At 38.5% G+C, this 12,812-nt stretch overlaps 2 protein-coding genes and 1 long non-coding RNA gene across 3 annotated transcripts; 1 reads left to right on the plus strand and 2 right to left on the minus strand.

Moving 5' to 3' along the window:
* Window positions 1-587: 587 nt before the first annotated feature.
* Window positions 588-1,249, minus strand: LOC115980322. Its single transcript, XM_031102587.1, has 3 exons — window positions 941-1,249; window positions 737-895; window positions 588-620 (listed from the first exon to the last, which is right to left on the minus strand). Exons 1-3 carry the CDS (start codon window positions 1,247-1,249, stop codon window positions 588-590), a joined length of 501 nt encoding a protein of 166 aa, XP_030958447.1.
* Window positions 1,250-3,722: 2,473 nt separating this feature from the next.
* Window positions 3,723-4,409, minus strand: LOC115980323. The gene is made up of 2 exons (XM_031102588.1): window positions 4,122-4,409; window positions 3,723-4,073 (listed from the first exon to the last, which is right to left on the minus strand). The coding sequence occupies exons 1-2, from the start codon at window positions 4,407-4,409 to the stop codon at window positions 3,723-3,725; spliced, it is 639 nt and encodes a 212-aa protein (XP_030958448.1).
* Window positions 4,410-8,577: 4,168 nt separating this feature from the next.
* On the plus strand, window positions 8,578-11,526 carry LOC115978989. Its single transcript, XR_004088912.1, has 2 exons — window positions 8,578-8,793; window positions 11,339-11,526. It is a non-coding gene; the product is annotated as an uncharacterized LOC115978989 (long non-coding RNA).
* The last annotated feature ends 1,286 nt before the right edge of the window (window positions 11,527-12,812 follow it).

Below are 12,812 nucleotides of genomic sequence, written 5' to 3' on the forward strand. Positions count from 1 at the left end.
TTTCCACGTGGTAACTGCCTTGTCTTGAGTAGTGAACGACTCGGTAAGGTCCTTTCCATGTGAGACCCAGCTTTCCTTGGGTAGGGTCTTTAGCTGCGGTGGTGATCTTGCGCAGGACGAGGTCACCTATGTCCAGTCATCTAAGTTTAACCCTCTTATTGTAGTATTCGGCCATCTTCAGCTGGTACTTTGTCATCTTACTGGAGGCTTTGTCTCTTACTTCGTCCAAACAGTCTAGGTTGAGTCGCAGTTCATCGTCATTGCACTCTTCGTTGAACGTCTCTTGCCTGACGCTCGTTACTCCTACTTCGATCGGGATTACTGCTTCGATGCCATAGGTAAGCCTAAAGGGGGTTTCTCCAGTTGGGGTTCTCGCTGTGGTTCTGTAAGCCCACAGGACATTTGGTAATTCTTCCGGCCAGGCACCCTTCGCATCGTCCAGCTCGGCTTTGATAATCTTGAGCAGCGTCCGATTCGTTACTTCCGCCTATCTGTTTGCCTGGGGATGCCCTAGGGACGAGAACTGGTTCTTGATTCCAAGGTTTGAACAGAAGTCTCTAAAGCCTTGGCTATTGAACTACCTCCTATTATCTGATATAATCGTCAAGGGAATCCCGAACCTGCAGATTATATTCTTCCACACAAAGTTTCGAATTCTTGCCTCGGTGATCATTGCTAGAGCCTCTGCCTCAACCCACTTTGTGAAGTAATCAATAGCAACTAGTAGGAATTTTACCTGACCTTTACCTTGGGGGAGTGGACCGACGATGTCGATTCCCCATTGTGCGAATGGCCATTTGGATTCTATCGTAGTCAGTCTCTCTGCTGGAAGCCATTGTACATTCCCGTATCGCTGGCACTTGTCGCACTTCTTAACGATTTCAACAGTGTCCACCTGCATAGTAGGCCAAAAATAACCTGTTCGTATTACCTTGTTTACCAAGGATCTAGGGCCAGCGTGGTCGCCGCAAATTCCTCCATGGATTTCTTCTAGTACGTATCTGGCTTCTTCTTCATCGACACACTTCAAGTAAGGCATGGAGAAGCCTTTCTTGTATAAGGCGTCATTAAGGATCGTGAACCTGGCCGCCCTCTTCTTGATCATTTTAGCTTCTTCTATATTCTGAGGGAGGTGCCCATCTTGGAGGAAAGACATTATTGGTGTCATCCAGTTGTTTGCGCTCTGGATGGTGAATGTTGGGACCTCTTCAATGCTGGGGTGCTTCTGGACTTCCATCGCCAAGTCCATGCTAATCTCTCATTTTTTTGACGATGCTAGCTTCGAGATTTCGTCTGCCCCCATATTCTAACTTCTTGGGATCTGTACGAATTCCACTGCATCGAACTCTTAAGTTAGATGTTTCATCAGCCTGAGGTATTTCTGCATTCTCTCTTCCTTTGCTTCGTACTCCCCCCTGATCTGCCCGATCACTAGTTTTGAATCATTTTGGACTAATAAGTTCTTAGCTCCAAGCGCCTTTCCAAGCCTCATTCCCATCAGTATCCCTTCATATTCAGCTTTGTTGTTGGTAGCCGGAAATTTTAGTTGAACTCCATACTTAAGCATCTCTCTGTCGGGGGTGGTTATGATGACCCCTACTCCCCCCCTCATTTGGGTTGACGAACCATCAATCTGTATTGTCCATCGCTCGACTTCATTGGTGAGGCTGTCCTCGTCCGGAAAGGTGAACTCTACGGTGAAGTCTGCCAAAACTTGTGCCTTGATTGCTGTTCTAGGATGGTACTCAATGTCAAATTGACTGAGTTCAACTGCCCACTGGACCATTCTTCTAGCTGCCTCAGGTTTATTCATCGATTTCTTGATTGGTTGGTCCATCATCACGAGGATGGGATTTGCCTGAAAGTATTTTCTTAGCTTGCGTGAGGCTACTATTAACGCAAACGTGATCTTTTCAATCCGTGGATACTTGGACTCAGCCCCTTGGAAGGCTTGGCTAACGTAGTAAATTGGAAGCTGTTTCTTGCCTTCTTCTCTAATCAGGGCTGCACTCACTACTGAAGCTGACACTGCCAGGTATAAATATAGGTCTTCCCCTTCTTTGGACGGGCTTAAGAGGGGTGGACTACCCAAGTAACGTTTGAGTTCTTGGAACGCTGCTTCACATTCGTCGGTCCAGGTGAAAGCCTGTTTCAAGGTCTTGAAAAAGGGTAGGCACTTATCCGTAGCTCTGGAGACGAACCTGTTTAAAGCTGCAATCCTTCCTATGAGCTTTTGGACTTCCTTAATGGTTCTGGGGCAATGCTATGTTGATTATGGCTTGCACTTTCTCTGGGTTTGGTTCTATTCCTCTTTAAGACACCATGAATCCCAAGAATTTCCCTGAAACTACACCAAAAACACACTTACTAGGATTCAACCTCATCTAATATTTTTTGAGGGTGGCAAACGTCTCCTTCAGGTCGTCCAGATGTGTGAGCTCTTCCTTACTCTTGACGAGCATATCATCCACGTATACTTCAATGTTCTTGCCAATCTGTTGGCTGAACATTTTGTTCACCAGCCTCTGATACGTAGCTCCAGCATTTTTTAACCCAAAAGGCATTACCTTGTAACAATAGAGTCCTTGACTCGTGATGAAAGCAGTCTTCTCCTGGTCTTCCTCAGCCATTCTTATCTGGTTATATCCCGAGAAAACATCCATGAACGTCAGTAACTTGTGTCCTGCTATAGAGTGGACAAGCTGGTCTATTCTCGGTAGAGGGAAACTGTCCTTCGGGCATGCCTTGTTCAGGTCTGTGAAGTCTACGCACATCCTCCATTTTCCATTTTCTTTCTTCACTAGGACGACATTTGCGAGCCACTCAGGATAATATACTTCCCGGATGAACCCCGCCGTCAATAATTTGGTAACTTCATCTATGACTGCTTGATCTCGTTCTGGGGCGAAGACTCTTCGTCTTTGCTAGACGGGTTTCTGTTCCGGGTTCACATTCAACTTATGCTGGATGACTTCTGGAGCTATGCCCGGCATGTCTTCGTGGCTCCATGCAAAGACATCTAGATTTTCTTTAAGGAATTGGATGAATCTCGTTCTCATCTCAGGGCTTAGCATCATCCCTATCTTAGTCGTCTTGCTCGCTTCTCCTTCAGCCAGTTCCACTGTTTCCAGGGCTTCCATTTTGTCTTCTTCCTTCTCTTCAATTATCCACGTGTAGTTCTCCTTTGTAGCCAGGACGGCCTGATAACACTCTCTGGTCAGGACTTGATCTCCTTTTACCTCGCTGACACCGTTATCTGTTGGAAATTTCACCTTCAAACAGTAGGTGGACGTGGCCACTTTCCATTTATTGAGTGTGGGCCTCCCAATGATGACATTGTAGGATGAGGGGCAATCCACCACTAGGAAGTCTAATTGACGGGTTAACTGCACCGGGTAGGTCCCCACTGCTACTGTCAACATCACTATGCCACTAGGGTATACCCTGTCTCCACTGAAGCTGACGAGGGGAGAGTCAAATGGGCGCAGTCTCCTTGGATCTAGCTTCAGCTGCTGGAAGGCAGGGAGGTAGATGATGTCTGCAGAGCTACCGTTGTCCACAACAATCCTTTTGGTATTGAATCCCTCTATATTTAGCATTATGATCAAACGGTCATTGTGGGGCTGCTTCACTCTTCTAGCATCCCCTTCATTGAAGGACATGTCCCGGTCTGTTCGTTGTTGCTTGAATGGAGGTATCATGTGGACACTATTCACCTACCTCTAGTATGCTTTCTTGAGGGATTTAAATGATCCTCCTAAGAAGGGCCCTCCTGTAATCGTCTTTATCTCCACGATCACATCTTGTGGAGGTTGGGATGGGCGGTCGTCACTCCTGGAAGAGGACCCATGCTGGCTCTTATTGCCGTCCCTGAACTTACTATATTCCCCCTTCTTCACATATTTCTGTAATTTCCCTTTCCGTATCAACTCCTCTATTTGCTCCTTTAGGTCTCTACAATCTTTTGTGTTGTGGCCGTGATCTTTATGGAATCGGTAGTACTTGTTCTTGTCACGGACATTAGGGGATGAGTGTAATGGTCTTGGCCATTTGAGATGGTACTCGTCCTTGATCTATGTTAAAATTTTGTCAACAGGCATAACCAGAGGAGTAAACCTTACCGTTCGAGGACCTTTATCATCTTTTCTTCTGTTCCCATCATTGTTCTGACGATCTGGGCGCTCCCTCTTTTGACCCCTACGCTTGTCTTCCTTCTTTGCCTTATCTCCTGGCTTCTCTACATCTTTTATGGCCGCTAAAGCATCTTCAACATTCATGTACTTCTGAACTTTCAAGAGCATTTCTGCCATCATCTTTGGAGGATTCTTTGTGAGGGAGGCCACAAGATCTCTGGATCTCAGTCTCGCTTTGAAGGTCGTCAGCTGTACCTTGTCATCAGCTTTGTCCATCTCCAGAGTCTCCCGAGTAAAGCGTTTTAAGTATGACCTCAAGTTTCCTTCTCTCCCTGTCTAATGGTGAGTAAGTGGTCCGCCGGCCTCTTTGGACGCTGCCCCCCTATGAAGTGACGCAAGAAGGCATTGCTCAACTGCTCGAAGTTGTCCACGGACGAAGTCGGCAACTTTGTGAACCACTCTTTTGCAGCTCCTTTGAAAGTGGTGGGAAAGGAACGACACAGTATCTCGTCGAGTGGCTGTTGAAGACCTAGAGTCGTCTTGAAGGTATTAAGGTGATCCTAAGGGTCTCTGAGTCCATCGAAAAGGCTCAAGTTGAGGTAAGCGAAACTTTGACGGCATGGGGCATTCAAGTACTGCCGAGGTGAAAGGCGAATCCGTGACCCTTACCATTCTATCTACGCTTTGGTCCGTCTTCTCCTTAATAGCGTTCCTCATTTCTCGAAGGAGATCTGTATTCTGCTTGTCCGGAGTAGTTGGCCTTTGATGAATACTCCTCCTATGGCTATCCCCTTCTCCCTCCATGTTATCATTGGACCGGTTCTTCTCCTGTTGGACCTGTTGAAGCCATAGCTTCATTTCCTGATTTTGCTTGGTGAGTTCTTCAATGGTGGCTGCAAGAGCTTGAACTTGCTGGGCCAAGGCTGCGAAATCTCGATTAGGTTCCATTTGAATGTAGAGGTTTGATGGAAACTACGTTCTCAAATATGAATCTGAAAATGGCGTTTCCCACAGACGGCGCTAAACTGATGAAGCGTGAGTTCGTCAGTCGAAGTAAGGAGATGGAACCAACCTTCGGTCTGTGTGAATGTATCCTCAAAGATGGTCACCAGTGTGGTGCCTGCCACGACGCCTCCGATGCCAAAGTTAGAATAGGAAAGCACTTTGTGAAATGAAATAGATAAGCAAGATGATAATGAGTGTTTCTCAGAGTGTGTATGTACCTTCTGTTGATAATGTGAGGGCTTTATATATGTGGCTTTGGTTGCTAGCCATTGTGGTCGTTAATGTCCTTCTTAGTAACGCCTCCTGCCTAATAATGGGCCTTTTAATAGGCTCCCAACGGTCTGCCTGGTTGGTTTTGTAACTGCTCAAGTCATCGATTGACTATATTGAATGATTTCCTTATCCTCGTCAGTGATGACTGGTTTCTTCGTCATTCAAGATGACTTCATCATGAGTGTTGGCTTCGTCTAGGAGACATAATCTCGTTATTCCCATCAATATGTATACTTGTCTAAAAATATACTTATATAGATTTGTTATGGGATTGTATAATTTGGTAAATAGGTTTATATGGTATCAAATTATTATTTTTAGTTTATTGATAAAATAAACAATCTATTTGTAGTGAAAATTCATAAATTTGTGAAGGAATAAAAAGTTTTAGTTATGGTTTCACTACATATATATGGGAAAAAATAAGTTAATAAAGTAGCTTATGAATAAGATTGAGCTTACTCAATAAGAAAGTGAACCAAGTTTAAACATGTGATCTTGTTCAGTGAAAAGCTAAAGCTCAGCTAATTTCCAATTTTAATGATAGTGATCTTCATTGATGCCTAGGAATTAATCCACACATAAATTGAAATGATTACTAGTATCGCTTATCATTCAAGAGTCCCTCCTCATCTCTCTCTCTCTCTCTCTCATAATGGGTTAGGAAAGCTGAAAAATCAAGATTGAAATGAGTACTTCTTGTCATTCCCAAGTCCCTCCCTTTTTTTGATATCAAATGAATATCAAGCTAGCTAGAATGTAATAAGTTTCATGTCTAACAAGGGGAAAAAAAAGAGAGGACAGTATCACAATGAGAAATAAATAACTGCGTTCAATTAATTAGTTGATGGTAATTAGAGATGACCTAAGTCACACATCTAAATTCTTAAGAGCTATAAATGTGAGGACAAACAGAAGCTTCCCTCAAATAATGGAGCAAAGTCAGTCAACTAGTTACAGGGAGCAAAGCTGACGTTTATCTAGCATTCTTGGGACTTCTGGAGTTCAGGAAGCTTTGATGGTCTAACATGGTACTGATAGTATCAACTACATTTCAATATTCCTTAATTACTTGATTAACAACCAACAATACTGGCTCAAACTTGACTTGTTCTGATCATACCATGTAATATGTAAGTCTTGACTTCCAGTGGCAAGCTCACTGCTCACGGATGTATAGATAGACATGCCCCAACTCTTTAAGAACTGAATCTACTTGGGTGCTCTTATATGCGAACCTAGCTCCGTGATATCATTGATTAATGCAATAACCATTTTAATTAATTACTTTGGTGTTGATGAAATCCTTTCTAGTACTGTACCTCATTCATTTTTTGTTAAGGGAAAATTTATAATTTCCGCACCTAATTTAGTTGGTTTTAATCACAATTAATTCAACCCATTACCCATACATTTTCAACTGCTACATTTGAATTCCTTAATGTTTAGACTAAAATGAAATTGTGAAGTTCCATCCAAAAACAAATTAACTATTTTATTTTAATCAGATTTTAGGAGGTCTAGATGTAACAATTAGAAAGTTTACATAACTAAATTGTGAACTAAGAGCTTATCCAAAAAATACAAAGATTACTGACTTAGATTAAACTATAACAGTTTTATTTTAGTCCAAATTTTTAGAGAGAGAGAGAGAGAGAAGATGAGGTGGGAGGAAAAAAGTGGAGTCTGGACATTAAACATCCAAATTCCCTTTAAGAAAAAAGAAAATTTAAAATAAATTTTTTATTTGAATGTTCAACATTTTGATTTACTTTTACAAAAAAAAAAATTGGGATTCAGATTATCGAAATCCCATTACAACCTCAAATGCAAAATTAATTTGACTAATAGTATTTATTTGCCTATTGCCTCAAATTATGGATAAGATCAAATCACAAGGCCTGCAGGGTCCGTTACCTTTAATTTAACCTTCCATATATTGTCAAAGAGACTGTAATTAATACTTGACCAGCTAGCATAATATGATTGAATATTAGCACTAAATGAATGTACACTACCTTACCAATATAAGTAGAGAATGTATTCAACCATATGTACTTCAGTACTTGGGCTGATAGGTTGAGATCACGCACTTACCCACATGCAGCGCACAAACAGGGAAACAGTCAATTAATATTACTTTAATCTAACAACTTGAGAAGAGGATATTCCACCTAGAAAACTATTTTAAACAATTTAACCATTAATAATCAAAGACCAAACTTTCACACAAGTCTTCTAGCCAAAGAGATAAAGAGAGAGAGAGAGAAGGAAAAACCTCTAACAGATTCAAGGGCAACCTATGGAGCTTTGCACTATAAGATGGAATACCATAAAAATTAAGCTCTCTCTCTCTCTCTTTAAATATATCTAGCATAGTACAAGAATGCCTAATTATAAAAGGCCAAAATTGTAAAAGTCAAAGGTCCTAATTAAAAATATATATATATATTGGAATTACATGCAACTACCTACTACAATAAAAAATATTAGGTTCAAAAAATAAATCCCCAAAGTCAAAGTCGGGTGGGCTGGGCAAAAGTAGCCTTATAAGTGAACCCGCCAACAGTACTCTGTATTTCACATCCTCTTCCCTGTTGTTTTTCTTGTTTTTTCCAATATCTAAAATGAATCCTAACGAGTCCAACACTAAATCAACTCCTCAAGCACCAGCTTCCGACACTTCTCCACCTGAGGGGCAATGGTCCACCGGTATATGTGGTTGTTTTGATGATGTGACCAGCTGTAAGGGGATCCTCTATTTTTTTTTTTTTTTTTTGAAAAAAGAAAAAAAAAGGAACTTTATACAGAAATATATAGTATGATCTTTTTTGAACTTCTAACGGTGCAGCATGCATAAATTGCAAATTCTATATTGAATTGTTTTGAACATGCTGAAATGGAAGTATATAAATAAGGTTTAAAGTGTAAGATTTTTGTTTTGAACGTCATTTGGTACGTATCTACAACAAAAATTGTATCAAAGAAAACTACCTGCAAACTAACAAATTCTATTGTTCTCTCTCTCTCTCTCTCTCTCTCTCTCTCTCTCTCTCTCTCTCTCTCTCCAAAGGCTGTGTTACCTTATGGTGTCCCTGCATTACCTTGTGCTTATAGATTTAGTTTCTTTAATTTGTCTGTTTGATTTTTGGCTACATGCATGCAGCTTGTTTTACCGCGGCCCGAAACTGTTTCATGCTTACCTATGTTTTTGGAATTGGCGCATGTATATACACATGCACATACCGAGCCAAACTGAGAGCCCTCTATTCCTTGCCATCAAAGCCGTGCGGGGATTGCTGTGTCCATCACTTCTGCTTTTTTTGCGCTCTTTGTCAAGAGTACCGCGAGCTCAAAAACCGTGGATTAGACCCTGAAGGAGGTACCTAATATCAATATCAATATTTTATTATTATTATTTTTTTAAAGCATAACCTCAAATGTCATGTTGCTATAAGTTTATGCCATGTGATGTTTCTAAAAAAAAAATTATGAAATGTGATACATTTCTTGAGACCCTCTTTATTTTCCACCTTAACAAAATTTACATTTATATAATTCATTAAATTTATATATATTAATTTTTATAAGTGAGCATTAATTATTTATTTAAGAAGAATTTATATGGTTATTTTTATAAATTTGATAAAATGAATTATTTTTTGAAGTGTAAATTTCTTTTATGTCATTAAGAAGGGTTTAATGGGCTAAATGTATTTATTTTCACTTTTTAATTATATGTTGTGCACATGTTATTTGTAGGTTGAACAAATTTTAAAAGTTATTTTTCCAAAATTTAGATGAAAATTTATTGATTAAGAATATGGTATTCTTGCTTGACAGCTTGAGTTTAATAATGGAAATAGAATCAAGTAAAAGGAGGACTTAAAATATAATTATTTAATCCAAGAAGATGATTTCGTATCGTACCAATTATAGTATTAATCGCACCAATATGTACACAAAGTACGTACAAAATTACTGATGTTTCATTCTGATTTAAATATAGGCCTTACTAGTCATGCACCAAACAAACATATGGGAAAATAAATTGGATTTTAGTGGAAAAATAAAAATTAGTCCGTAAAAAAAAAAAAAAAATGAATGAAAAAGGCGAAGTAAGCAGTAGTAAAAAAAAAATCACTAGTGAACCACACAGTTCTCGCACATTCGAAATAGCACCTGCACGACAAAAAGAGAAGACCTAACAGAGAGCACCAGTGTGGTGTCGGCCAACTACCCTCCAAAAGTCAAGTTAGAACTATTCTCACAATTCTAGAGTACTAGAGAGGTAAATTATGCGTACCTTAATTTGTGAGGGTATTGGGGCTTTTATAGTAGTAGAAGGTTGGCCTCTCTTCCTTAGTGTAGAAGTCTTTTCCTTATAGGAATCCTCTTGAATAGTCCCAAACGTGATGGACAAGACATTTCCTTATAGAGAAGATTTTCATTAACGCGCGTATCTTACGGAAATCGTTTCCTTGTAGGTCTCTCCTTGATTAGGGTTAGCCATGGAACACAAGTTATTTCCTTTTAGCATTCCTTGGAGACCACTTAAGCCATGTGGGTGCCACGTGGCCTTGAGGCCCGTTCACCTCTTTTCCTTGTAACTTGGATCCGTCCATGTAGAGAGAATATCCGTCTACTAGTATCGTACCGTTAGGTCCATTCAAATGGATCTGTCAACGTAAATTTTGTACTCTACAACCCTCAATTATGGTTAGGCGTAGGGTGCAAGGCTTTTCCATATCAGGATTCTTGATGAGCACTTCCAGTACCATGCGTCCCCCTTTATTGGGTTCATCCGCTGGGGGTCCGTCCCCTCTGTTGGGTTCGTCCATATTGAGGTTCGCCTAACTGAAGTTCGCTTCCTCTAGATCCATCTGCCCACCAAAATGTATTCGTCAGTCTTGCCATGTCGTTGGCTTTGTAGGTCTAAAAATACCCTTATCAGGACCCATTCCACCTCATAATTACGTCTTTGTCTTGGTCTTGGTCTTGGTCTTCTTTCGCCCAAACGTCCTTTTCTTCTCCGTCTTTCGTTTTAATTTCGTTTCAAGACAGACTTTTAGGTTGTAAATCATGGTTATGAGTACTCATTCTATATTTTTCACCACAGCTTCAAACCCTTTGGCTTTTTGTTGAGTGGGCAGTGTGCCTTGACAGCCACCCACTTGAGATAAGCTTGGTTGGACAAATTCAAACTACCTTTTGTTAATTGGAAAAATCAAGCAATAGATATATAATTAATGATCTGTCAATTCCAGTTTGTGTGATCTGCCATACGCCATCAAACTTCTTGTGCGTTTCATAATAATAATATTATTATTATTAATGAGATAGACAACATTTAATATAGAGGTTAACCTATTAAATGAGATATAGATTTATAATTATTTTAACAAATTATATAAAATTCAACTACTGGACACATACAAACAAAAATATCTACTTATTTATATAAATCAATATATTAAATAATAAATAATTTTAAAATGGCATATCAATATTAACTGATATTGAAATATTTCGTTTCTTAATAAAATTAATAAAAATAAAAATAAAAATAAAAATAAAAATAAAAAACCAAAATAACCTCTAATAAGGTATTGACTCCCTTGATTTAGTAAATTGAGAAATATCTTTATATCTTTTATAATCATAATCATAATTATTTATATTTCCTTTTTTTACAATGACTTGTAATATAATTAGACCTATTTTCTTAAATATTATAACGTGTGAGTATTATACATGATTCTTAAATATATATATTTTTATTATCAAATTTGTAAAATTAACTTATAGGGGATATACGCTGGATATCGACTATAGTTATTACAATGATACACCAAGAATAAACATGATATATTATTCATTATTTTAATTTGTTCCTTTTTTTTTTCTTGGTGATGGATGTGATAAAGGTTGGGTAGCAGCCGAGGCTAATGCTAAGAAATTGAGGGGCAGAACCACAGCACCTCCAGTTCCTTCACCAGGCATGACTCGTTAGGGCTTGCTTTCATGGCTGTTCTTCATTCGTACTAATGTTTAGTTTGTAATTTGTTCCTTTGATGATACCTCAAGACCTAGTGCATTTTCTTGTTTTTCTCAATTTCTTTAGGTTTAAAACATCTCTGTGTTGTACCCGAAATTCAATTGTGTTTGGTTTTGTGTGATCTAAAATAAGGAAATTAAAACAACTATGTGTGGTAAACTAAATGGAATGAGTGGTGATGTGTTAAATTAATTTAGTTTGTTTGCTTGTCTGTTGTTTTTTTTTTTTTTTTTTTTTAAGGGCACCCACCAATTTGAGCTGGCTTATGATACTTATTTTTTCAATTGTCAAATATAAAATATTGTAAAAGTAAATAAAAAAAAATATAGGAAAATAGGAGTATAATTAAAATATTAATACAATCTATTTGCAATGTAGAGAATCAAAGTCCTGAACATGATATAATCAAGACAGTAGGATATAAATAAGATAATTTTTTTAAAAAAAGTTATTATTTAGCACAAATAGACTCGTGTTAAAGCGGGTCTCACTTTGACACAATTAATAAATAACTCAGTTTTGTGTTGACCTCTAAACCCGCAATCAACTTAAAAATGGCTCAAATTATTAATTGTATCAAGACAAGTTCACTCCTTTTGACACATAACCGTTTAACCAAAATAAAAATAGTTTATGTAACCTACATATGACCTACTCAACGCCTACATATTTTCTTGGTTACAGTCCTTTTTTGGTTGTACGTGGATCCCATGTTTTGACCAATTTGATGTCTTATGTTGTGTTCGTGTGAAGGAATTGATAATTTCACATAAATTCACAAATGATGGGATTTTGCATCCCACTATTTAAAATTCCATCATATACCAATCACTTGATTTGGATATGAAATATATATACCCAATGAAATTTCAACACCATATCACACATCATAATTCAGAAGCTCTCTCTTTGCTATACCCTCTCCTTCTGATCCCACTTCCACAAGCCCCTCCTGATAAGAAATTAAATTTTACATTCTTTAATTTTTTTTCCACTAAAAAGGAGCCTAACAGAAGCTTCAATTTTGTTTCAATTTCTGAAAGTATCTCCTGAACCGTGGCCATTGACCCCCACAAAAGGGGCCCTGTAGGTCCTAACATCCTAGACCTTAATGGCGATGCAACAATTAATTGTCGTATCTGGTAGGATATATTAAGGATGTCAATACCGTACCGGAGGCCGTACCGGTTTGGCCACCGGTACGATATATTTTAGATACCGGTCAATACCGGTGTACCGTTTCGGGTTTACCACTATTTTTTATATTTATAAATAAATAAATATATATATATATATATTTATGTATGTATGTGTCTGTGTATATGTATATTATAATAAATATA

Source organism: Quercus lobata, chromosome 3, assembly GCF_001633185.2.
Source record: "Quercus lobata isolate SW786 chromosome 3, ValleyOak3.0 Primary Assembly, whole genome shotgun sequence".
Classification (NCBI taxonomy): Eukaryota; Viridiplantae; Streptophyta; class Magnoliopsida; order Fagales; family Fagaceae; genus Quercus; species Quercus lobata.